The sequence below is a fragment of the Periplaneta americana genome, chromosome 9 (genome assembly GCF_040183065.1).
Source record: "Periplaneta americana isolate PAMFEO1 chromosome 9, P.americana_PAMFEO1_priV1, whole genome shotgun sequence".
NCBI classification, from domain to species: domain Eukaryota; kingdom Metazoa; phylum Arthropoda; class Insecta; order Blattodea; family Blattidae; genus Periplaneta; species Periplaneta americana.
The window spans coordinates 139,427,031-139,454,839 of NC_091125.1; the positions used below are offsets into that span (position 1 = coordinate 139,427,031).

The 27,809-nt window shown below is 33.0% G+C and overlaps 1 protein-coding gene and 1 non-coding gene across 33 annotated transcripts in view; both read right to left on the minus strand.

Annotated features, from left to right (window-relative positions):
• The window catches only part of trol (terribly reduced optic lobes), a 1,501,851-nt gene that overhangs the window by 215,364 nt on the left and 1,258,678 nt on the right, over positions 1-27,809 (minus strand). For 23 of the 32 annotated variants that reach the window (XM_069835989.1, XM_069835993.1, XM_069835986.1 and 20 more), the window contains 4 exons: positions 22,513-22,650; positions 16,700-16,810; positions 10,450-10,560; positions 4,135-4,254 (listed from right to left, as the gene is read on the minus strand). In XM_069835989.1, coding sequence (XP_069692090.1) covers positions 4,135-4,254; positions 10,450-10,560; positions 16,700-16,810; positions 22,513-22,650 — 480 coding nt within the window. The remainder of the gene's footprint in view (positions 1-4,134; positions 4,255-10,449; positions 10,561-16,699; positions 16,811-22,512; positions 22,651-27,809) is intronic. The other 9 variants (XM_069836001.1, XM_069835990.1, XM_069836009.1 and 6 more) reach the window with 6 other exon arrangements.
• On the minus strand, positions 9,396-9,467 carry TRNAY-AUA (transfer RNA tyrosine (anticodon AUA)). Its single transcript has one exon. It is a non-coding gene; the product is annotated as a tRNA-Tyr (tRNA).

Below are 27,809 nucleotides of genomic sequence, written 5' to 3' on the forward strand. Positions count from 1 at the left end.
TTTTCCATAGTTCAACATTCTTACTACCAATGCATAAAGCAAGACGAAAGTATTGCATTATATCCTTCCTGTTACGTAATATTATCATACTTCTAAAAGGAACAAGCTGCTAATTAGAATCTGTGAATTAGATACCAATGCCTAAATCAAACATGACAGCAATGAATTTCTTAATTACTTACTAATTTGACAAGTTTAACCTTATTCTACTTTACACAGACAGCCGCAAATACAAAGTGAAACAAAGTTCTATGGTGAAAGCATATTATTTATTCGTATTTTGTGTTCTCATCTACAGAGAACTGACCAGTGAAAGAAAGCAAGCAGTAGATCTCGCAAAATAGTACCGGTAATGAAACGCAAGATTATAATGGGATACTGGTACAAACTCCAAATATGTGACCATTAGAAAATGAAGGCATATCTAAAATTTCTTGTCGAGCAAATTTAAAATAACTTTTGACTTAACTGTTGGAGTTCTGGGATCCAGCAATAATAATATAAAAATGGAACTTCATTACTGTATTTTAAAAAATTCAGTATATGAATCTTAGAATTTCTGAAAATATACGCAATGCAGAGTGTTCACACATGTTCATATAAAAATAACTGAATCCTAAAGCATGAATACAAAAAAGTATATCTATATCAGAATCTTGGTTATGATATAATTAAGTTAGTTCATAATTTGACATGCTGCTGTTAAAACTGGAATACTGAAATTTCGTTAAGTTCACATAAATATTTCAACAAGTTCAACCAACAACACACTACATGAATACAGTACAGGCTGTTCCTAATTTTCACCATTGTGTGAAGAGTTTCTTAGAAAGAAAGCTGCAGGGTTTATACTTTTTATCAGTGGTGATATTCAGCCGGTTCACACCGAATCGGACAAACCGGTTGTTAAATTATTTCTAGGTAATATTTGCAATTACCATAGACATATACCGCATATGTTTAACATAGGTACACATGAGAGAACTGGTTGTTAAACTTTTTGAATATCACCGCTACTTTCTATATAATTTAAAACCAATACGTATAGAGTATGCTCAAAAACCAGAACATAAAACAAGGTTTCTTTCAAGATACTCCCTACAGTAGCCTGTATCGTAACCTCAACATAAACTAAATTTGTATTAGCTAACAAAATGTATCACACACCTATGAAACAGAGAAAAATAAGTTAATCTCAGAAGCAAAGCGTGTTATTACATGGAGAGGATTTTAAATGTGGCCATAGAGAATGATCTTCCATCTCAAAATTACGGTAACCTACTCTGTAAAAATTTGTCTTTTTTAAGACAATGAGTTTAGTAACAGAAGGAGACTTTTCAAGTACCTATGTGAAAAAAATAAATAAATAAATAAAATAATAAAATTTACAAAGTGCATTTTATGTACAGAATGAACCTTACGTAATGTCATTAATTTCAGGGAGTTATTCTTTCAAATATTTCAAACAAAAAAGTTTAATACAATTTTCCTCGTTTTTGCTTCCTTTTTGAGAAAAATAGTTTTATACAGAATACTTCGGTAGCGTGTTTTGGGAATGTCATTGATTGAATTCCTAACATGCTCAGTCAATTTAAGAGAATTATGATAATAAATGATAGAAAGAAATTTAGTTTTATCCTTTAAATGTGCACAAATTTGATCCAAACAAATGTAGAGGAAGCGCAAAGAAAGCTTGCCCATTTGACTGATGTGCAGAGAACGATATTCGGTCCTCATGCCGTCATGCTCGTTACAGGGCTGCTATGAATCACCTAATGCTGATTACAGGGCGCATTCGAAAGCGCGGTCTTGAGCTGTTCGTATCGTGGACTGTATTGTGCAGAGCGGGTAGAAGCCAGCGTATGCGTTACATATTCTGCGTTTTATCCCTGATATCAGTAGTTTTATGTAGTTCAAAGTATGTTTGTTAAATAACAGAGTTCTGTATAACATTCTATGTACTTAACAATGCCCCTGTCTCGCTCTAAATTAGGAAGTACTAATAAAATGTTACACAGTCAAACTAGGGAATTATTTATAACGTTTATAAATGTATGAAAAACGAAACAGGCTCCGCTCGTAACATAAGCAGTATATACAGATTAAAATAAATCGACCATAGTACCACGCTAGTTATCGGAACATTTTAATAAAATCACATAGTATTAGTGTTTTATTACAACGTCAAATATCAATTATTACACGATCACATATTTCTTATAACATCTTTGTAATTTCATTCAGTGATTTTATATGTAAAAGAATTCGTGCTTCTCTATTTTCAACAATGTTATGTTATTAGTTACTCTGCAACTAGGTTTAGGTTCCGTTACATGCTCTATGATATATCTCACTCGAAACATCAAGACAGCAGACGACTGAGAATTGACGACAGTTTGCCAATCAAATCGAAGCGAGGTCAAGTGCACCCGAACGTTTCCGAAAGTTCGTGCAGCTTTTCGTGGCAAGCTCTTCTTGCGTTTACTCTAACATTGAAAAATTCCTTTGGAAAACGAAAAGTTACATTTGTTCGGATTAAATTACTGCACATTTAAAGGAAAAAACTAAAATTCTTTCAATCAATTATTATCATAATATACTGCTCTCTGAAACTGACGAGCAAATTGGGAATTCAATCTCAAAACATGATATGAAATGTTTCATACAAAATCATTTTTTCTCGAAAAAGGAAGCAGAAACGAGCAAAATTGTATTAAATGTTTTGTTTGAAATATCTCAAAGAATAACACTTGAAATTAATGACATTACTTACGGTTCACTCTGTATAATTAAGAATATTAATTCGCTGGACATATTTTACAAAATTAAAATGATTAAATACTTAAATGTCTAAAATAATCAAGAAATAACGTATATCACACAATTTAATGTCAATCCTTTGAAGATTGAGACGGAAACTTTGTATAGAGGTGTGAAAGATAATACATAAAAATAAATATTCGGAAAAATGTCCTGCAAATCAATAAACTTAAATGAAAAAATAAATTCATTAATTTTATAATAATAATAATAATAATAATAATAATAATAATAATAATAATAACTGGATATTTTGTGGTGATTTCCAAGACTAAGAAGTGCAGTTCACAAATTTATTGAAGAAAATAAGTTATGTTGAAATACGTATAATACATTTCACTTTTAATTACCGGTACTTGAAATGTTATTGTTAAATTTCTGAACCAAATTCCAATTAACAGCCTATAAACTCTGAAAATTCGGTCATGTATTAAGTTCCGAATCTTACTGAAATTGAAGATATTCCTGACTGCTACTGGTACCACATGAAAAATCCTCTTTTTTTTTTTTTTCATGGCAATGTTTCTCAGTTCATTTAACCAAAAAGTAGTATCAAGATTATAGCTTCTAAAGTTAAAACTCGATATTTTTTACTTACAAAAGCTCAGAAATTAAGCATCTTCACAATATCTGCCACAGTCACTCATAAAGTTTCAAAGTCTCATTAATGTCTACACACTACGTACTGAATTCTAAAATAAAGGTCAATTTTACTACCTTCTTTTCAATTTACTTATTCGAAAATCTTTTCTTGTAACTCAGCTTGTGTCTTTTTTCATGAAAAGAACTGGAGATTCATACTCCGAAAGGCCTAATGACATTTCTGGTAGAAATGTTTATTGAATTCTTCGATATATCCGCCATTTTGGGTTTAATGTAACTTCATTTGATGTCCTTCACTTTGATTATGAATAGACACTTGACGCTATATTTATGTGGATAAATATCTAGCGAGATAGCAAAAAAAAAAAACGAAGTACAAGAATTGGAATGCGAAAGCAACAACCTTAAAAGAATCAAGAATCAATTTGAATCAATTTGAATTTGTTTTATATATATCGAGGATTTTACAAAAAGTCAACAGACTGCTCTAAATACAGATTGGCCCACATTCCGCAACTAATGTAACTCTAAATCTGTCTATTAAATATATGTGGCATTATATCTTTAAACAGTTTATCTTACACATTTGTTTTATTAGCTGAATAATTATGATAATTAATGCTTTAAATTTCACTTCCTTCGGAAGAGATTCTGTTCTTGCGAACTGAGAAACAAAGCCTTTCAGAATGAGTTAGTATGAGCCACACATACGCCCAATTCCGCAGTCTGCCTCATCACTCCCATCTGCACACTCTGGATAACCATTGCACTCTCTGCTGCCGTCCAGACACATACCGTCATTGCATCTAAATTCGTCTGGCCTGCAAGACTCTGTAAACCCCACGCCAACAAACTTTCACAAAAAGCTGAAAACACAAAGCCCCTCTAACCAAAGCAACATACTGCCAGGCATTACCAAACAAAGACAGATAATTCCTTCGAAGTAGACGGAACAGCAAACAGTGAGACATAAATCGAACATACATTCTCACTACATCCATTCATTATATTAATCTCATAAATAAACAAAACCTTAGCCTCAAATATTTTTCAATTTTCATGCCTGAATGCATTATGATTTGAAGCAGGGATGGGAAAGATTCCTTTCCTTTCCTACAGGTCAGACTTTAAAACTTTTATGATTAAATACAAATTATTAATGAAACAGAAAAATATAGTACTTCAACTGAAAATTCTATAAACCATTATGCATGGTGTCCCGCAGAAACAATTACTCATTTTGAAAATGGCGCTATTCTTGGCAATTGGCCAATAATGCTCAATTAATTTCAAATGTTTAGTGTATTAAAACATTTAAAGTGGTGATTTTGTTGTGCCTACACAGAGATCGTTCCAGGATCCTTTTTACATAGACAGGAATGGGCAAGTTTCAAAGAAAAAGACAGTTATAAAGTGGGTTCATCGATTAAGATTAGAACAACATCTGTATCAAAGAAGAGTCCATCTGGTCGTACACGTACAGTCCATACTGCGGAAAATATTGCGAGAGTAAGATCTGCTTTAAAGTGTAGTCCACAACACACTGTTATTCATCATTTGCAAGTCCTCAACATTCTGGGCCGAAGTTTATACTGTATATTGCACCAATATTGGAACTTCCATTTATAAGGATGCAAATATTATAGAGATTACTGCCACATAATTTGGATTGTCGCCGAACTTTCTGTATTCAACTTCTGAAGATAACGAAAGACATCTCCAGGACAATTTTATGACGTCTGGAAAGACTTATTTCTATTTAAACAAACAAAATTCCAGGTACTGGTTCGGTACCGGTACTGAATATCCTCGTCAGTTTCACCAACGCTTCATAATGCTAGTTATAAATTATCTTAGTAGACTTTTTACTATTGTTGAGTTCCTGTTTCTATTGTGTTGTAAATGGCTTGTGTTCGTAACTTATTTTAGATTTTGAATAACGTTTACGATATTGGTGATTGAGGCAATGATGAATCATGGCATGTAAATTTACAATCTGGCATTTGCCTTTGTGACTGAAAGAAACCATAAAAAAAAACCCAGTCAGATTGGTCGATCGTGAGGTCTGAACCTGGGACCTCCTGAATGCGAGTCTCAAACGCTACCATCTGAGCCAACTCGCTCGGTCTGAACTATCTTGATTACAGTAATATACTTTCTGAATTAATATCTGTTTATGGATGAATGGAGCACAGATGGAGGGTGAAACAAACCCATGCAAACACAGGTGACAAACATGGACCAATACTGCTACCTTTTGAATTTAATCTTAAGGTGGGCGAGTATGATCAGTAAATTTTGCCTGAACCCCTTTTATTGAGAACAGAATTCTTTTAAATTCCATAAATCTACAAAAAGTCGAAACTATTTTTTAATTATCACAATATACGACAGTATGCCATACCTAACTAATCCAAAGATAATGAAAACAGTGATGTCAAAATTCTCAAAGATTTATACTCTCATATTTACAATAGGATTGTGGTAAGGCCTGGCAATATATTTGCTACAAATTATACATGTACATACCCCATCCCAACCAAACAATGCATAAGAAGTGATTCACTTCCTACTTGGTAATTCCCTATTCACATCTATTTGCTTTTATATCTCTAGTGAAAAAATTGCGATCAGCGCACATTCATTTGACTTACTTTTTTTTAAATTTATTTTTAAATACTACATTCCCACAAACAAATTCATGTTCCCGTAAATTTTAACACACCACAATATTTGTGAAGGTGTCACTTCAAATTTATAAAAATCATTGTAATAAAATTTAAATTTATTTTCATTTTTACTACTGTCTTCAACACATTTTTTCAACTGTCGAATATTTGAATAAGTTTATTTGTAATTTTTTGTTTAATATTTTAAAGATAAATTGATTTGTATTATTATTTTTATTTTTATCTAAATTTGTCAGAATACTTTTATTTACACATGAAACTGTATTCCATTTTATTTTATACTTAGTCTTTGTAGACAGCCTACAATGACAGGAAGTACTCAATTAATTATTATTCAGAATGATGTTAAGTACGCTTTTGGAACCGATGATGATATCATCATCACTGAAGATAGATATGAAACAGAATAGCTCTGAACAAATAAGCAAGAAAAAGTATTCAAGTACAATCTGTAATTAACGGATGTATTTCTCGAAACAGCTTTTACTTAACACGGCACCATTCAAAAAGTGACATGAACAAGTAGTCTAACAGCCTTGGTGATTTAGCATGTCAGCTTAGGAAATAAAATCTCGTAATTTATACATTACATTACAAATGTAATTTATTGGCTTACTTTATAATAAGTGTTGGAACTGTCGACCATTCTCTCTAATGCGAACATTTTATCTATATTGCTTTCATATTTAATTAAACAAAATATTTTTATTTTCTCAGTAATACCATTTCTTTTATATTCATTCATTCAGTATTCTGCAAACCCAGTTTTCTCCAATGTTTCCTATTCTCTGTCTTCCTCTTTGTCTCCTCACATCTTAATGTTGTCTATCATCTGATATCTTCTTCTGCCCCGAATTCTTCTCCCATTCACCATTTATTCCAGTGTATCCTTCAGTAGGCAGTTTCTTTTCAGCCAGTGACCAAGCCATTTCCTTTTCCTCTTCCTGATCAGTTTCAGCATCATCTATCTGTCCACTTCACACGTTCCATTCTTTTTCCATATCAACATTTCAAATGCTTCTAGTTGCTTCTCTTCACTTCGTCGTAATGTTCATGTTTCTGCCCCATACAATGCCACATTCCATACAAAGCACTTCACTAATCTCTTCCCTAGTTATTTTTCCAGAGGTTCGCAGAAGATGCTCCGTTTTCTATTAAAAGCTTCCTTGGCCATTGCTATCTTCCTTTTGATTTCCTAGCAGCAACTCATGTTACTACTTAGGGTACACCCCAAGTATTTGAAGCTGTCACTTGCTCTACTGCCTCATTTAGAACTTTCAAGTTTACCTTCTTTATTTTTCTTCCTATGACCATGGTCTTCGTCTTATTTGCATTTATCTTCATCCCATACTGCTCACAGCTGTCATTTAGCTCCAGTAGCATATCCCTCAGTATCATCTCCTCTTCTGCTAACAATGCCCTATCATCAGCAAATCTTATGTACTTTATTCTCCTTTCTCCTACTATACTCCTCCCATGTTTTGAAAACAGTTCTTCTCTAAATCCTCCAAGTAGATGTTGAACAGGGTGGTGATAAAGGGCATCCTTGACGTACTCCTCTCCCTATTTCACTTTCTTTTGACATTTCTTCTCTTAACCCGACTTTGACTCGTTTCATATAAAGATTACTGAACAGTCTTCTCTCTTTTCAATCCACATCTATTTTCTTTAGGATCCCCATCATCAGTTTATTCCAATCCACTCTGTCAAAAGCCTTTTCTAAGTCCACAAATACTACATACACTTCTTTATTCTTCTCTAGGTATATTTCAGTGATTGTTCGTACCAGTCCAATTGCATCTCTCGTACCTTTTCCCTTCCTGAAGCCAAACTGCTCTTCCATCTCGATTCAGTAATCATAAGAGAATCTTTGCCGAGTGCGATATCAGGCTGATAGTCCTGAGTTCGTTACATTTTTTGGCATTATTTTTCTTCGGTATTGGAAGCAACACTGTCTCCGTAAAATCTTCAGGCCATTCGCCTTCTTCATATATTTCTTTGCATAATGATAGAATTTCCTTCTTGTCTTAACCTAGGCTTTTTTTAATACAAGGTATACATACCGTAAATTAATTATCTGAATAAAATAACTTTATTTCATATACAAAGACTTCTGGATACACGCTGGATTTTGTTTCTACTGATAGAAAACACTTTAGTTTTAAAAATTTTGTCGCGTTCTAAGCTGATATCTTGGATTCATGTGCCTGTTAAGTAAGCTTTCTCAACGATTTCGTGGGAGACTGTTCTAGTCTATAGTCTATATCATCGAATTTTTCTTCAATTAGAATGAAACTTGTATGCCTTCTTCTTTACTTAAAAATGAGTCCACTTCTCTCACTTTCTTCACTAAATTCTGGATAATTGTATCATATGGCTGTCGAACACCAGCATAGTTCCGTAGAAATAAAGCACATTACTGCACTGCACTAATGTATACTGGTACTGCACTGCCACAAACTAAACTGAATGGAAATAATAAAATCTTCCCATGCTGAATTCAGGGAAAATATATATCAGTACGCTGTTTACTTGGCAGTAGCATTTGATATTTAACAACATTTACCTGTGCGAAATCTGTAGTAAATGTTCTGTATGTATTTCAGATTTTGACCTACAGAAACGTGTTTTGTACCATGAATGCTATGATTCAAATTTACACAAATCCAAAACAAATTTCGAGTGACAGATCTTGTTAGAATGCTTGGTCACTGCCATCCAGACAATAGTTTCTGCAAACAAATCTAACCTAGGAAATTTACACACACATAGCTGATTATCACAAGAGAAACATCATTTTCAAGCAATAAACACTTTTCAAATTAAGATAATGCATTTAATCAATCAGCTGTAACAATATACCAGCAGTCACTGACAAAGAATTACCAAGATAAGAAGAATCCTCACTTCTTAAACAATTATAACTTTCCTAAGCAACAATTAACAACCAAATACACTTACAAATTGTAATTAAGCGCCATACCACAAATGTTATCAATATTACTTGCTACTTTTGTTATGTAAAAGCCAAAATATTGTATTAATCAAAGATAAGTATAGTCCTATAGAGCACTTACTTAATATGGTTTACAGTAGAAATGGTTTTTATTAAAGACTAAAACAGAATTTGCGTATGATTTCACATTTTTCCTACAATTATTATTGTAGTTTTATCATATCGTATAAATAGAAATTTAGGCGGAATTAAACATTTATTTTGTAACATTTAACTGAAACTAAAAATAGGTACGATGAAAGATGAGTGGAATGGAGAAAAATTCTCTCCGGCACCGGGATTTGAACCCGGGTTTTCAGCTCTATGTGCTGATGCTCTATCCACTAAGCCACACCGGATTCCCACCCCAATGTAGGATCGAATCCTCTCAGTTTAAGTTCCACCTCTTGGGTTCCCTCTAGTGGCCTACCCTTATGCACTGCGTCATAGATGTATGACAGTGGCACAATGTCCACACATGTGCAGAGGTGCACTCGTTATGAGTGACTAAGTGGCGGGGATCCGACGGAATAAGCACCGTCTTAAATCACTAAGTGATTATTTTACGCATATCATATATTATTACGATGTACCGAAGTACATATGATATTTCTGCACGGATATATCATATGTACTTCGGTACATCATAATAATATAAAAATAGGTAGTCTATATTACCATTAACAATTCAATTGCACACAAAAACATTTTAACAAAACATTACCTAATCAACATCGTATCTTATAAGGCATAGAATCAAAATGTGGTACGTTTTAATCAGGTAAAGGCTGGTTCACAATAGATCGGGAATGGAAACGACAACCAGAACGAGAACGGAAATAATGTTAAAATAAATGTATTTAAATGTGAGCTTTCACAATAGTTTATTGTGAATGCTCACATTTAAATGTATTTATTTTAACAATATTTCAATTCTCGTTCTCGTTGTCGTTTCCGTTCACGGTTTATTGTGAACCAGCCTCAAATCATTAGGCTAATAATATGACTGCATAAATGACGCAAAGTTACATATTTATAAAGGCAAAAATTAGAGATATATCACAGAAAATTTTATTACAGTTCGTTAGAGAAATATATTCTGCATCAATTAATGGAATTATCATTCTGATTTATTAATGGAATTATAATTCTTATTTAATAATGGAATTATCATTCTTAATTATTAATGAAATTATCATTCTTATTTATATCTAATTCACTTTTATTTTCGAAAAACACCTGACATACAAAATTTCTACTTGATCATCTGCGTAGGTAAGTAAGTGCTCATTACCGTATAGCTAATGTTAATAGAAATGTCACAAAATGGTGTAAACATACTGCAGTCAAGTTCATCTGACCCATCCCTACAGTCAGTGGTTTTGTCACAGCGCTTCTCTTCTGGTATGCATTGTCCATCTTCACAGCGGAACTCGCTTGGAGTACACAGTCCTGCACCAGCACAGGGGCAAGAAGCAACAGGCAGACGTCACAACACAGATACAAGACAATAAAAATAAAGCTATTTCATTCCTACTATGACAACGAAAGCAACATGAACATTCCCGAAATACAGAGTGTTCCAGGGAACTCTACACAGAGGTAAGAACACGCTGGTAGGAAGAATAAATGTTTTCATATATGCAACTATTTTTCCGGAAATTTATTCTTTATCTTGTTGAGGGAAGACCTTTAATAAAACAAAGTTACAATTAATTAATTAATTAATTAAAAAGATCGTTTTCATCTCTTCCACTTTTAATTTATTTCTCCCTTTTTCTCTCTCCATCTCTCTCCCTCTCTCTCAGATCTTTATATTACAGAAACTTCTTTTATACGTTTCATATTCCACATTTATTATTTTTTTTTTTTTCTTGAGAGCCTGGCAAAATTATACTTTTCATGGTACTGCTAATTTATTTCGGATATACATTTTTCGTTTATTCATTTTTTACACATATATAATAATATTTTAATTCCTGGGAGATACGAAACACTAGTTATACGTTCTAAATCGATTTTTATCGAAATTAGGTTTGCCAATGAAGCCATATCAATTTTCGAAATTGCATTTCGAAGGAATTCTGCAAGGAAGATGATGATGCAGTTGATGAGCCAGTTCCCAACAATCTTGTGTCCTTTAATGATGCTGTTACTGATTTAGAAACAGTGAAACGTTTCGTTAACACATCAAGATGTAACTGAACAACAACATTTGAGGGCACAGTTTATTTCTTAGGAGCAAACAAAAGCACTCAGTCCAAAATAACTGGCTTAACAATGTACTGGTAAGTCAATTTCGTAAAATGTTCTGAATTGGAGTTTTAAATGTTTACATCAGCCAGCTTTGGCAATAAGCAGCTAAGAATTCCTACAAACAGGCTTAGATTCTTTAAGAATATATGTTGCAAATTTCAGTGTTGTATTACAGACTCAAAAATGGCTTAACTATGAAGTTCTAAATTTATCTTGTGAAAATTTTACTAAATTGACTTAACTTGTTCTTCCCATATAGTCTTCAAATATTATTTCAGATGTTATTAAATATTATTTCAGTTATAAGTTTCTCTCATTTATACTTTAATTGCTTCAGGGCCCCATAAAAACGTATAAAATGAAGTTTTACTGTAGTTTTGTCTTTGTTGATTTGGTTATTACTCCTTATTCTAATGGTTCAATTCCTTTTGAGTTGGCATTATCTTCATTATTTCACTTCAAAATGACCACATTATAACTTGCCCTGGTATTTTAAAGATGCATTATGTTAAAAAATAAAAAAATGTTCATACAGATGTATGCTTCTAGAAGCTAATATTTTAGATACACTATAGCTATTTTATGTGAGAAAAAATTGGGAAATCAATTTATGACAGTAAAATGTAACGTGCATTGTAGTGGAAAGGAGATATCATTTTTAAAAAGTGTAGCCCACTTACACTTCTTAGAGGAAAACTTAAAAATGTGAGTGGATTTAAGTGTCCCACTGTAAGAAAGACAGGATCACTTATTAACCACTGGCTTGTTAATCCTGCTTAGGCTGGTAACCTGCTTCACTTTTTTTCCCCTAGATTTTCCCAATTGTAAGGCAAATGTCGGGTAATCTCATGGAGATACATTGGATTAATCTCGTCAAATACTGGTCCTGTCCTGTTAACACTAATTGCAATGATGCTAGTTAAGATAAACTCTCTGTTGATACAGAGTTGCTTGTATTTGTATTTATTTGCTAATAATTGTAACATAAAATATAATATAATATTAGCTCACCCCTGAAAGAAATAACCGATGAAAAAAAGTATCATATGATTTCGAAAAACTTTGTAAGAACCACCTCCTTCCCATTCTTCTTTAAAACTATGGTGTTCGACGAAATAGCATACGGTATGAACAATTTTATTTTATTTTCAAGAAGATCTGATTCCTATATAGGGTCCTCTGGAACATTCTGTATATAGTGGAGCAGCATGCTACATCATGATGCTTATAAATAACGAAATACAACTCAAGATCCGGGAAATAAAAGGAAAATCTCCTACACTATACTTTCAGAATCAAGTTATAATACTTAAACAGTCCAATTCAACAGAATTAATATGGCCAAAGATCTATAAAATAAAATCTGAACAAATATTATATAGTAGAGCTTCGATTATTGCCATTAGTTTATATCGGTACTGGTACCATAAAACTGCGATGGTTATCAAAATAATAATCGAATCATTTAAACCTACGTTACAGAGGAAATTATTTCGAGAATAAAACTTAGCCACACATAAACATCTTTCTTTTATGTTGTTCTAACATTTAATATTTTAACATGATAATAGATTACAAAAATATTATCCCCTAACACTATCAAATTGATTTAATTTGATAAATATTGAAACCATTATTTTTTCATTTCCTTATTTTTCACTTAATGAAACGGACATCGAACTGCACATTTCGATGAGATGCTAAGATTGCTTGCCGATTCTGAAATTAACAGGTTACACACTCTTAGAGATGCCTACGTTACCGGTACAAAGAAAGAGAGTCTACAGAATGCTAACAAAATGTCGTTAACAAAAAGCTCGTAAATAAACAAAACAGTTACATTACGATGATTGCAAGCAATACAATTACTGTATTATGCAATATAAATTATAAAAAACCGTCACTCATTCCTTCTTTGATCAACCATGTGACTGGTTGCTAGAGATTGTGTGAGTACCGGTATTAAATCAACAGGAGAAATGCACTGGTACACGATCTGGAAAAATGATTCTTAGAATTTAAATGGCATCGAATTTAATGTTAGGTATTAAATAGCGAACGACGAAACAACTAGAAGAAATGACAATAATTGAAGCTCCACTGTAAGTTAAAATGCCAACTCAAAAAATATAATCAGCCTACTGTTAAGGGAAAAAAAACTCAACTATATACAGTATCACAGAATTTCAAACAAAATCTGTTATATGTGCACAATTGCACAAACATTTAAAATAAATTCAAAATAATTGTAACAAATAAACAGAGTAAAGACTTAACAAAATATAACAGTACAATTACCTTTATGCATTACTCATACACATCATTTGTCTAAATTTCAAGAATACTACAAAAAATGAATAATGGTAAGTGGGGTTGCCAACCCTTCCCGATTGGCTTCTGTATTATTCTTCTCTTAGAGCATTTTACTCCTTCATTTTTGCACAATGTAAACATTTTTATTCGAAACATTTAATTTTGCCGTGAATGATGATTGTTCAAATGATGAACTTTGTTGTTTAAGAGATGCATTGAAATTTGCAGTCTTTATACAGTAGAAAGTAATGCTTGCCAGAAATGAATTTTAGTGCTCATCCACCTAAAATCAAACACTGTTAATGTTATAAATTTGGAAATACTGACTAGTTTTATTCTAAATATACCAAGTAGTAATGCTCATACAAAGAGGGTGTTTCATCTCATGAACAATAATTGTACAGAACTATAGATGTTCGAAACATGAGCACGACACATTTAATCAAATCAGAGCTGAAAACTGCAGTCGACTTCCATTATTACATGGAACAAAATCTGTCTAAAAATACTCTTAATTAAAGCCTAGTTGCCGAAGTATAGAATAAATTCGTTTTTTAGTAACTGAATCGAATAATTTATCTATTTTCTATGTGAAATTTTGTCGATTTCTTAGTTTCCCGTATTTTCTTCAAAAAAAGTTGGCAACCATACTGGTAAGTGAAAAATAAGAAAGACACGGCTGGTTCAAGAATAAATAACATAATGTGTATTGACAATGTAATTCTTACTGTTCTGGAAGGAAAGGATTGACTGAAGGTCAATGTAAACGAAATGTATAAGTAACAATTTCACAAAATCAATATTTAATAATAAAAATCAATGTAGTCGGAAGATAAAGCGGAAGAATTTTTATTCAAAAGAGAATGATAAAAATTATTCCTATTGGAAAAGATCTTAAATGTGTAGACAGTATTTTTTATTACTATTTAAATATATTTCACATGTAATGAAACATAAATTAATATAAGACATACACGTAAAATAACGAATGGACCTAATTTTATTAACCCCTTCTCAATAAAACTGTTAGGGTTCTGAAAAATGCTGCACATTCTAAATTATTTCAAGTGTAGGCCTACATTGTTTCAATCACATAAATGTGTGCAAATCTTCCATTTTTATCATCATCATCATCATCATCATCCACCTTCATCATCACTGATACCATTGTCACAAAAAAATCATAGTCCTTTTCAATTTTCATACAAAAATCCAATTTCGAATTAATTTTTTTTTTGTTTAAATACTGTAAATACTCACATAGAACATAATGTAATACAAATTAAAAGCACAAAATATTTGTGACTATCTATCTACTAGAGAAAAGATCGTGTTGGAACAATAAGATCAAAAATCATGCTGACATAAGATCATTAAAGAACTCACAATCATTATGCTAATGAAAAGAAAAACAAAATATTTAAAACTCTAAAAGATATTGGTAAAGCACATGTATTAATCTATCTGACACAAAATATACGTATTTTGCAATAGGACATGCACACAGCATCATGCTTGCAACACTGTTCTAATCTAAAAGCAACAGTTTGAAGCAATTCTCTGAATTTCATTATGCACTATCAATCAATGCTACAACTCAGTTCTGCAAATGGAATAAACTTTAATACTTTCTCCAACACAACTGAAACCTCAATCTTTTGAATTATTGTAACACCAAAGGTTATGCAAACGCATTTGTTTGTGGAGATGACCCATCATTTAATTAATGATAAATATTGTGATTTCCTATTTGCAGAACATATGGTCGTTTTAAAGCAAAATTTTAAAGTAAATAATTTTCCATTAACGTCTGTTCCCACAATTCACAGTATTCATCAATTTACTGGAACTTTTTTAAGTTCTGTATTTTTAAATTTCGTGTCTCGTCAAAGAATCTACAAGCATGCTCCTTATACTAATTATTTCACAAATTTGAATTAGTTTCTTAATTAATATCGTCATCATTCACTATATTCGAAATGATGAAGGCATGCTTTGGTACAATGTACATATTGTAATTCAAAGAAACTCATTAACTACTTTATGGTTCTGGTTAAATCATTTTGCAATAAATACGGGTAAAACTAAAAATATACTGAACAACTTTAAGATATCTTTACTGTGTCATCTTTTGCATTTTGCCTGGCTGACTAATTTCGAAGTGGTATCCCTCATTGTCTGAAGACTACCTTCGGACAGTGAAGGATACCACTTCGAAATTAGGTAAACTGTAAACTTTAAACACATTTTGTAAAATAATTTCCAATTTGTTAAAAACGTAAGCTTATTACGCTGAAAGTGAATTTCTATGTAGGCCTAAGTATTCCAGCCACTGATTTTTTTTTAAATTGAAATTATAATGTTTTAATGTATCATCAGAAAATGCCTATTTCTTATGCATATCTTATGTTATGTAGAAAAAAATTAATGTCATATGATTATTTATCTATTATTTTATTATTTGTTTATTTATTTATTTACCGATATTTACATACTTATTTGTTTATTTATTTATTTTTGTATTTATTTACTCATATTTATTTATTAGTTTCTTTGTATATTTGTTTTTTGTTTGCTTGTTCGTTTATTTACGTATTTATCTGATGTGAGCACATACTGAGAACAGGTACCGTAATTATATTACACTATTTAATTTGTGACTAAATGCCCTTAATCAAATGCCAGGAACTGAACATTCAACTCTCTATTCTTCAAGGTAATTATGGGCATTATATCCTGATCTAAGCTGCATAAACTCTATAGTGTGATCCATTTGATAAGCAATATGAAATAATGAGTAACTGAAGTTATGGGAGTTAATATTGCACAGACTGGATGACTTCAGACAAAGCTCTATTCCTACTTTACAATCAAGAAAAGATGTAAGCTTATATAAAACGGTTATAAAATGAAAATAAAAATGAAGCACTTTGTACAGATCTATTCTTTGTCTCAACATGTGGCTTCTTATCACACACAGTTAACAAAATATTATTAACTCTTCGGCAACTTCCACACTTACCACAATCCCTCTCATCAGTTCCATCTCTACAGTCGAATATCTTGTCGCATCGTTGTCTGCTATCAACACAACTTCCATCTCCGCAAACAACATCGCCAGGGGCACAAGTAACTAACCGAAGCAAAAAAATAATGCAGAAACAAACAGAATATAAAGCAATAAGTGAGAAGAATAAAACGAACACAGGACACTTCACAAAGAAAACAGCATCTACGGAAGGCTTTTGTCACATGACAAGTGCAATCTAGCAGGCACTAGAAAGCTCTATGACAATGCAGTACACAGAAGCGACATAGTTCAACCAGTCTGAGACATGTTCATAGTCTGCATCCCTCAAACAGCGGCGTAATTCTTAAATTTCATCAACACTATAATGACTGTGGACGATATAAACTATAGTCTTTGTGTGAGATAAACTGGCCAATTTCACACACACTTTATTGCTTCTGATTAGTAAGAAAATTCTTTATTTATAAAACACGGCAAGAATCCACATCTATACTAATAACAAATCTGCAGCCGAAATTTTTCTCGTAATTTTCGATTTTCCAAAAATAATTGGTCCTAACATGTATAATTAACCATCCTGAAACAGAAAATCGCTTTTTTGAAATTTCTGTTTGTATGTCTGTCTGGATGTTTGTTACCTTTTCACGCAATAATGGCTGAACGGATTTCGATGAAAATTGGAATATAAATTAAGTTCGTTGTAACTTAGATTTTAGGCTAAATGACATTCAAAATACGTTATTTAAAAGGGGGGGGGGGTTATAAGGGGGCCTGAATTAAATAAATCGAAATATCTCGCTTATTATTGATTTTTGTGAAATGTGTTACATAACAAAAGTTTCTTTGAAAATGATTTCCGATAAGTTTTATTCTTTGCAAAATTTTGATAGGACTGATATTTAATGAGATAAATGAGTTTTAAAATTAAAATACAATGCCATCTAAGGCGGTGTAATGAAAACAAATGACTTTGCCTATAAGGGGCCTTGGACAATAATAATCGAAAGCTAAGAAACATAGCCTACAGAGAATGTTTCTGTGTTTGTATGAAGTAATATCGGAAGCTAAATTAACCGATTTGTATAATTATTATTATTATTTCACCATTGGAAAGTGTAGTTTCTCTAGATGGACATAATGCTATAATGTTATTACAGAAACTTCTGAGTGAATCGAGGACAGGTAAGATTAAAATAGCTTCTTATGCACAGAAAACTTGATAGGCTATCCTGTACATTCGTTTCCTGTATTTCTTAAAATAATGTTTATGTACACATTCATTTTATCAAACAAGAATGTTCCCTGGATCAAACGTCCTATTTTAATTATGTAATTACTTTATATTTATTTCTAACAGGTGCAGCGGAGCGCACAGGTACGGCTAGTTAATAATAAAGAGAGCAATTCAGGAGCTCTGAAAAAAAAATCGTTAAGTCTATCTCGAATCGTAATAGAACTTCAAACAAATTTATATCCTCGAAAGGGCCTGTACATCAGGATAAAAATTCCATTTCCTTCTAACTCATTTATTACCTTTCGAATTGAGTTTGTAGCTCTATGTATGACTCTTTCAAGAGTTTGAATCCTTTTCAAACTCAGTTACGATGGAAAGTGGACTTCTCGGATTTTGTATCATAGCTCCTGACTGACACTTGCATTCTCCCCCCCCCCCCTCACCAATTGACATTTAGGTTGTCAAATTTCCACGCCATAGACTCAGGTTCAAATACAGTTAAGTCCAAATCATTTTTCTATTATTATTAGCAGTGAGGATTGCAATTTCGTAGTGAAGTGCATTTAACTATAACCTTTCCTATCTAAATCCCATCCTCACCTTACGAGGTACAAGAACAAATGAGGCTCTGGATATCAAGTCATCGAGTATAGCCGTTCCACCAAGATTGGAGGAAATGCTAATCCATCTAAAGATCTGTCTAGATGCTACCTTACCACTGGACTTACTACTTCTCGGCTAGCAACCAATTGGTAGGACATTCACCAAGGTTGCTTTCAAGTCTCCAAAGAGAAAAATCGGGATGGATTTGGTGGGAGACCATAACAGGCCACTAGGCCAATTATTTAACAGGCACTGGCTGCAGCAGCAGCAATAATCATCTTAATGTAATTTCGATTAGATGGTTTCCATAAATAAGAACTTCGCAATTATCTCCCTAGTTCTTCTCAACTGGTCTCAGTTTAATCGAAATCGGTTTGCAATATTTACTCATTTTAGTAAGCAGGTAGGATCGTCACAAAGATGGCTCTGGAGCAACGAGATTCTGAATCAGTACGTTCATATTTCTCCCCCGTCGTTATATAAGGGTGGCATATTTTACCAAAAGTTGAAAACAAAGTCATGAAGGGCCAGGACATGAAATTTGGTTTCAATCACCTCTATATGTTTACTATTTTGCTCTCCTATATAAGTTTTACATCTTTAACTTCCATTCAGCCTTCATAAAAATCAATGATATCAAAAGTCTGCTTTTCTCTTGCGAGGCATGGGTGAAAGTTATCTCTAAAAGAGATGAATTTGAACAGAGAAGAGAAATGATATGAAAATTCTGCCTTTCAAAACTCCATTATGAACACTTCCTAGCCCTTTAAAATTTACTGTCCTTGGCCACGTATGTTACTTTAAACATTTAGTAAAATAATTTCCCACTTTTTGAAGAAAATATATTATAAATGCACGTTTCTTAAATTAAGTTGGAAGCAAAGGAGTGTATGTAAAATTAGCCAATTTGAATTCAGTGACTCATGTGTATCTGTCATCTCGTCTATGGGTCCAATGGAGGCAAATATTCGTACAAAATAAATGCATTTTAAGATGTACTCCCAAATATGTTGAAGTAAGTGTACTGAAAATAAGAAGGATAGTTAACATAAGATCAATTCCTGCTGACAGTCACATTGCATTCAGGACCTTTTTGCAAAATAATGTTCAACAGTGGTGTTTTTGTCTCAGACGAGATGATATCAGTATTTTATTACTTTTATCAAATTGTTACTTCATCCTTACATGCGTACATCTTCTTAAAAATTTAATTCTATTAAAAAATTCTTGATAAACTCCCAGTATTAGACATAATTTAAAAAGAGAGACACAAAAACAACACTGCTATAATAATCTATGAAAGGTAGAATTAAGTAAGATAATTTAGTTTCACATCACCATAATTCTGTGTACTGAAAAATAGCCAGAATGCAAGAGGTTAACCTAGAGAGAGACAGTAAGAAATTTTAGTTTCTCGTAAGAAAAGAGGAAAAAAAAAATTGTAACATTTGAAGAATCTGACTGAAATAACATTTCTCATTAAACTTTAAAAAATAGCTCCCAATCAAGGCCTTCCTTCAGAAAAGGCTGAGGAAAGAGAAGGAAATGGCATTAAACAGTGAAATACCATTTAGAAACAAAACAAAGCTTTTTATTGTAAAACCAATAATGGAGACTTTTGGCGTCAATCACCCAAGCATCTACATCTATGAGCAATACTTCGAAGCTGTAGTATTTTTGCCACTGTATGTATTGCCCTCCCCCAAGGTGCACCGTGGAAGGTGAACTACATAACCCCACATGATGATGATGATGATGATGATGATGATGATGATGATGAAATGCTTATAAGAAACGGAAGTACCTCACAAAAATCTAACATCAAGCACTGTCTTTGTCCACCACAAATTCCACGTGGATCCACTAGAATTCGAAACTGGCATACCAGCGTGAAAAGCCGACATTCTAGGCGTACGGCTAACTCTGCGCCAAAAAGAAAGTATGCAATACAACAAATTGTTCTTGTATTGAATAATCTATTGTGAATCTGCATGTCTGAGATATTATTGATAATGATGATAAATAATATTTGTCATCATCTTAGTAATGTTCATCACTGTCGTCGTCGTCGACATCACTATCTTCAGTATCAAAGTGTTCTTCACTGTCAACATATCATGAACATCTTTGCCAGTTTTGTCCTCCCAGTATAAGGTCACTGTTTACGACAACATAGGCACAGAAGACAGTGCATTCCTACCAATAGCCCTTCTAGAAGAGAGATAAATCTCCACTTCCTTTCCGGGAATTGAACCCGAGTCTCCTGAATGTGTAGCCTAGAAAAAGAACGCCTTACTTCAAAAATTTTACTTCCTCTTTTCTAGATCCTGACTTCGAGAAGAATGTCTTCTCATGAAGGATGTGTTGGTCGAAATTGACTCCAGACTGCTAAATGAAATGTCATTCGTCTTGTAAAGTGTTATATGTGTTCTTGTGGTTGTTATTTCTTAATGTTGAAATTACTTATAATTAATGTTGAAATTTTGTATGTTATATTTTAGTTAATGTGTGTATGTATCCAATGCCCACCCACTTCACTTGCGTGATTCGGGTTCCGTATGCTGCGGACAGATGACAGAACTGTGACCCATTTTCTAATTGTACACCACTTCGGCGGGTCACACTGTACATGATGTGTATCTGTCAATAGTTATGTCGTGTACTAGGGTGAGTGTATGTGTAAGTGTAGTGGTCTGAAATGAGTGATGATGATGATGAGGAAGGGAGAAGGGGAAACCCGGTGCCAGCACGTAGCCTACTCCTGTCGAATAGCACCAAGGGGGCCGCCAGGCTTAAGGTCCCCATCTGACGAACGAATCACTATCAACAGTGACATATGCCTTCTCTTCATATTCACTAAGGAGATATTTGGGCATATTGGTGCACAATCTAGTGATTAAAAGTTGTGCACCGCCATCTCTCCTAGTCCCGAGATAGAATTAAAATTTCTGACCCAGCCGGGAATCGAACCTGGGCCAGCTAGTCTGGAGGCAGACACGCTACCACAGAGCTAACTCGGCGGACATTTTAGTTCATGTACTATGTTGTATTTTAATTCTGTTGTAGCTCAGTAATTATGTGTTACTTTTGACATGTCCCATACCATGTCTGTGATCAGTTGGATGCAAGAAATGAACATATGAATATGAATATGAACATCTAAGCCACAGGTATTTTTTTGTAATAAATTAGTTTCGTAACTATAATATTTTTTAAACTCAGAATTCGTCTTTTTCCTCACTGCCTCACTAAGTATGGGCACCCATTTTGGCATCTGTGGTGAAATAAAAATGCTTACTGCAATAAACGAGCCACAGCCGAATTGTAATGTCATTAGTAATTAAGACCATAAACTAATGTAACTTATGTGACCATGCCCAATGACGCCAACGCCACCTACCCTAACTACGGACATGAGGGTGCTGAAGTTGCATATGAAATTAGCCAAGCTACACTGCCTTTCTCAGTAATATCTCGGCATCGGCAGCAGCTACAGACCTGTGCAACCACTCGTTTGACTTGTAATCGCGAGTCTTGCAATGTTAAAGTGATAATAAACATGTAAGGTACACTTTGAGTGAACCACAGTGAAAAATTTGTCAACTCGGACTAATTTTGGAATGCTGGTTTATATGGAAATCAAAAATACAGCATACTGTATGCACTTCATTAATTATTACTTCTCTTATTATAGACCCAAACTCTCCATTCGTGAATCAAAACAAACATAAAACATTCAAACCAACACAATTGTGGTTTCATTCCCAAAACTGGATGATGTATTCCTGTCTCTCTGATAGAGCGCAGTTTTTTTTTTAATTTTGGTATTTCACTGTATAAAACAATAAGAGAGAAAATGATTGATACAATAATGTACTTAGGCCTACTCAGAAAATATGTAATATGAACGTGAGTTCAAAACTGTATCTTATAGTTTTCTTGTGAATACTGAAACATAAGTACTTACCATTCCTGCCCCCAGTGCCGCAATCCTGTTCGTCGCTGTCGTCATTGCAGTCGGGCACACCATCGCAGACATAGCTCTTGTCAATACAACTACCGTCACGGCACTGGAACTGGTTCGGCTCACATGGACGCGCTAGGCCTACACACAAACAAATGTGTCAAACCAAAGTGAAAAGAACAATTTCAATAATATCTATGACATGTTTACAGCACTTTTAATTTACATATTTAAGTTTTTTTTTTTTTTTGCTTTAGTTATTTAACGACGCTGTATCAACTACTATTTAGCGTCGATGGAATTGGTGATAGCGAGATGGTATATGGCGAAATGAAGCCAAAGATTCGCCATAGATTACCTGACATTCGCCTTACGGTTCGGGAAAACCTCGGAAAAAACACAACCAGGTAATTGGCCCAAGTGGGAATCGAACCCATGCCTGAGCGCAACTCTGGATCAGCAAGTAAACACACTGCCGCCTGAGCTACACTGGTGGCTTCGGATTCTTACAGCAATATTATTTAAGACGATTTTTCAACATAAAAAATATGATGTAATAATGTTCTTAATACTTTTCACAGAAAGACTTATAGGTAAATATTTAAAACCCTGCTAATACAGTTGCAGGCTATAAAAATTACGATATAATATAATATAATATTGTTTAATTAATTCAGTCTAATTGACATATCACAAATATAAAAAGTCAATGATCACTTACATGGGTAAGTGTCATTGACTTTTTATATTACACTTACATGGGTAAGTGTCATTGACTTTTTATATTTGTGATATGTCAATTAGACTGAATTAATTAAACAATATTATATTATATTATATTGACTATCTGAATATTTCAATATGCTTTCTAAGATATAAAAATTACGTACAGTAGATGTGAAAATGCAAGAGAAATAAGAATATACTCACAGTCTACTATATACAGTCACGAAGCTTGAGTTTTGAGGGTGCTAGAAACAATAGACTGTGACGGTACTATTTTGCATTGCTTGTAATGAGGCGATATTAGCGATCCTAGTGGTGAGCAACTATCTAATGTTTGCATATTTACTATGTATTGAGCTTCGCGACTGTATATAGTAGACTGTGATATACTTTTATTATTATTATTATTATTATTATTATTATTATTATTATTATTATTATTATTATTATTATTGTGAGATTTTTTTAGCTTTGAGGGCCATCTTGCATATAGCTAATTTGATCATTTATATACACTATTTACAACTCTGAGAATTTACAATAAGCCTATATCGGGCCATTGAATTGATATGCAGTGATTTATTTTATAAACATTGGCTGCGCTAATGGGTGGATGGACCCAGACCTACCTAAAAAGTCTGAATACTATTTTCTTTTTGCCTAGAGTGAAGTATTCCTTCAAATGTGTGAACGAAAAGGGAAACCGTGGTCAAATAAATATATTCTTACACGCTGTTATGGTATTTGTGTTCTATTTCTTAAATAACAAATAACTGGAAATAAAAAAAAAGTCTTATGTTTGAGTCTGACTGACTCACCCAAATATTTTTTCTTACAACCACTGCTGTTTATAAGGTAACTGTAACTTCCTTGAGATTGTAGAGTTACATTGATAATATTAGATTAGATTACATTTTTTATTAGCTGTTAGAATACAATTATTAATGGCATCGTCAGTGTACATTAATCCAACAATGATACAATGGACAACATGAAAACTAATGGTTAAGAATAAAGCAAGCTTTTTACAGCAATTCAATAGCTTTACATAAATGATTGCTCACAATCCAAATACCCTACGGATAATATCATAATCCATTACAAATGAAAGCATACATTTAGGCCTTATACTTTACTACCAGTGTACACAACAAAAATTTGCACACAAAATACATGGTAATCGGAAATAGGTAGTAAATTTTTATATTCTTTATCATTAAGTGAAAGTGAGCAAGGCAGAAGCATGGAAAAATAAACCTTTTGAACAAGTTATAAAATTATTCCATTCAACCAATTCCTCGACGTTATATAGGCTTACAGGAAACAGAGTCAATTTCCTACAGTTGAGACAGTGTAAAACAGGAAAGTGATTACACAAAGCGTTTCAGCGATAAGTATCAGTTTATTCTTCGGCCGCTGGATGGCACTGTGCTTGATCGAACACTGACAACCAGGTCCTTAAACTAATGGCGCTTCACCAAATTAAAACTTACATGCATACTTACTAACCATAATTGTATTTAACATTAATTATTATATGTTATAATAATACAGAATTTTGTACTCACCCTCATGACAGTAGCTGCTGGAAATGTCGACTGTTAGATTTTTATTTATGGGGAACACTAAAAATAGTATGTATGCAAATAATCCTTGCACAATTGAACAACTATAGATTGACAAATGGAACTGAAACCCTGATCGAATTACTACGTGAGCGCTGGCTGTCTTGGGGAGGAGCAAGTGAGAAAGCATGGGGGAAGGGAGAGAGCACTATGTACTTGCAGGTCCACTCACAGTTTGTCAAACCTGCTAATAAAAGCATTAAAAGGTTGACTAATTGCCTGCAATGCTAGCATAGTGGAACCTTCCTAGCCGACAGTCAAGGCAAAAATAAAGAATCCGTTATTGTGGTAATACTGGAGAGTGGTTCTTCTATTGGTCGCGATGCCCACACACACCCTCTCAGATATTTACGTGGTGATTGGTGACTGAATGACGAGGAGCGAGGGAGAGAGAAGAAAGAAAGAGAGAGATTCCAGAAGTTGGCTTGTTTTACGGGGTTTCACTTGAAGTTGTCAAACTATAAAAGATAACATTCGTGGCACAATTAGATAAATCAGTGCGAATGTGAAAGATGGTTTTTTATGGCGATGTCAACTCTGTATAGTGCAAAATGGTCAACACTTCCAACAGCTAATGTCATGAGGGTGAGTACAAAATTTTGTAATTAATATAACGTATAATAATTAATATTAAATACAACATATTATGGTTAGTAAGTATGCATGTAAGTTTTAATTTGGTTAAGTGCCATGAGTTTAAGGGCCCGGTTGCCGGCAGTTGCTCAAGCACTGTGCCATCCAGCAGCCAAAGAATAAACCGATACTTACAGTTGGAACACTCTGTATTATTATATACCACTTGGAAATAGAAAAGTTAAATGAAAGAACAAATTTAAAAAAAGAAGTATAAGAGATAAACAGGTGAATATTTATGTATGCATATAATTATTTACCTACTATTTTTTTGGTATACATCACATAACACAGTGACATTCATGTTATTTTATTAACGTACATAAGAAATTGATATCAATAAATTAGCAATTAAGAATGATAAGTCTTAAAATAATAAAAGAGAAACACTAACATCAGACAACGGCACACACAGAGTCCTTGAAAGAATTATTACTGATCAAGACAAATAAGCCTTATTTGTAGCATTAAATATTTAGTAGGCTTACTGATCATTTTGTTGTTGTTATTTAGTCAACTATCCGAAGACAGGTCTGAACCTCGTAAGTGATACCAATAAGAAATCACACAAGAGGCAACTAGGCCAGGAGATAATGGTGTAGGGTGGCCAGTTACTTTCCCCTTCCAATGCATACATCGCCTACTAGCTACATATTACACTAATCAGACTTCAAATGCATACAAACAATTGTTTTTCTGACACATCGTCAAGTGAGATGTACTGCCTGATAATAGATGTACATATCAGCAAAAACCTCAATCAGAGGAGTCTGATTAGTTTAAGACTTATTTTCAATTTTGCACGCGAAAAAAGCTTACGCTAATAATTCAGTAAGATGTAACAAATTCAGTCCCTTTATGCACACTGATACGAAAAGTAATGAAGTGGCTGCGAGATAGGTAGATAGGTGTATAACAATAGTTATAGCAATGAACACATTCAGATATAAGCATAGGCGCCGACTTCTTTAAAATATTTGGGGGGGCAGAATTGTGGACAAAAGTCGGAGGAAACTTTTAATTGTAAATATGTCTTACATATTTTACAGAAAATGACGTCTTCTGAATTTTCATGTAATATCCATGGAAACTGTTCAACCCAAAAGATTGAAAACTGCTGCCCTTATGCATTACCTTTTTCTGTTCACTGCTTTGTTCACCATTCATCGATCTTTGCAGCAATGATGAATATGAGCTATTAGTCTTACTGCCACTATTATAATCCAATTTAACATTCTGTTCCCTTTCACTGCAGTTTTATATTGGGCAGTTTCCTTTATTAAGAATTTATCCATTATCATAGTTACATCGCAGCCACTTATCACTTAAAAAGTACACATCAGTGACGATGATCATAGCAAGAAAAGATCACTAAAACGGTTTCTTTTAAATTTCGTTAAATTTGTTTATGAAAAAAATGTTGAACATTAATACTAATTTGTTAAATAATATTAGGTAAAAATACAGTCGAATACACTGTTAATTTTGTATTATTATTTCCGGTTGATAAAACTTATGACCATTACTGTTCGATTGTAATGGTTGTATTGCATCATGTGTGGGAATTAACCAATCTCAAATACACGAGGAAAGAAACGGAAGGAACATTGGGAGTTTTGTCACTAACATGTTCATTGCAACAACTGACCCTCTTTGTAGATCTGAAACAACCATTTTTGGCTTATTAGTTCATCTTTCAAACAAATTAATTATTCATTGATTAAAGTTCTCGTTAACACTTTGTTAAAAACAATTAATTATTAATTATTTTTTTAACATGAAACTTTGGCTTATATCCTAGTTCATCTTTCAAACAAATTAATTATTTTTTTAACATGAAACTTTGGCTTATATCCTAGTTCATCTCTCAAACAAATTAATTATTTCTTTTAACATGCATCTTCGGCGTATATCCTAGTTCACCTTTCAAACAAATTAATTATTTCTTTTAACATGAATCTCTGGCTTATTTAGTTCATCTTTCGAACAAATTAATTATTTTTTTAACATGAAACTTTGGCTTATATCCTAGTTCATCTTTCAAACAAATTAATTATTTTTTTAACATGAATCTTCGGCTTATATCTTAGTTCACCTTTCAAACAAATTAATTATTTTTTTAACATGAATCTTTGGCTTATTTAGTTCATCTTTCGAACAAATTAATTATTTTTTTTAACATGAATATTTGGCTTATATCCTAGTTCACCTTTCAAACAAATTAATTATTTCTTTTAACATGAATCTTTGGCTTATATCTTAGTTCATCTTTCGAAGAATTTAATTATTTCTTTTAATATGAATCTTTGACTCATA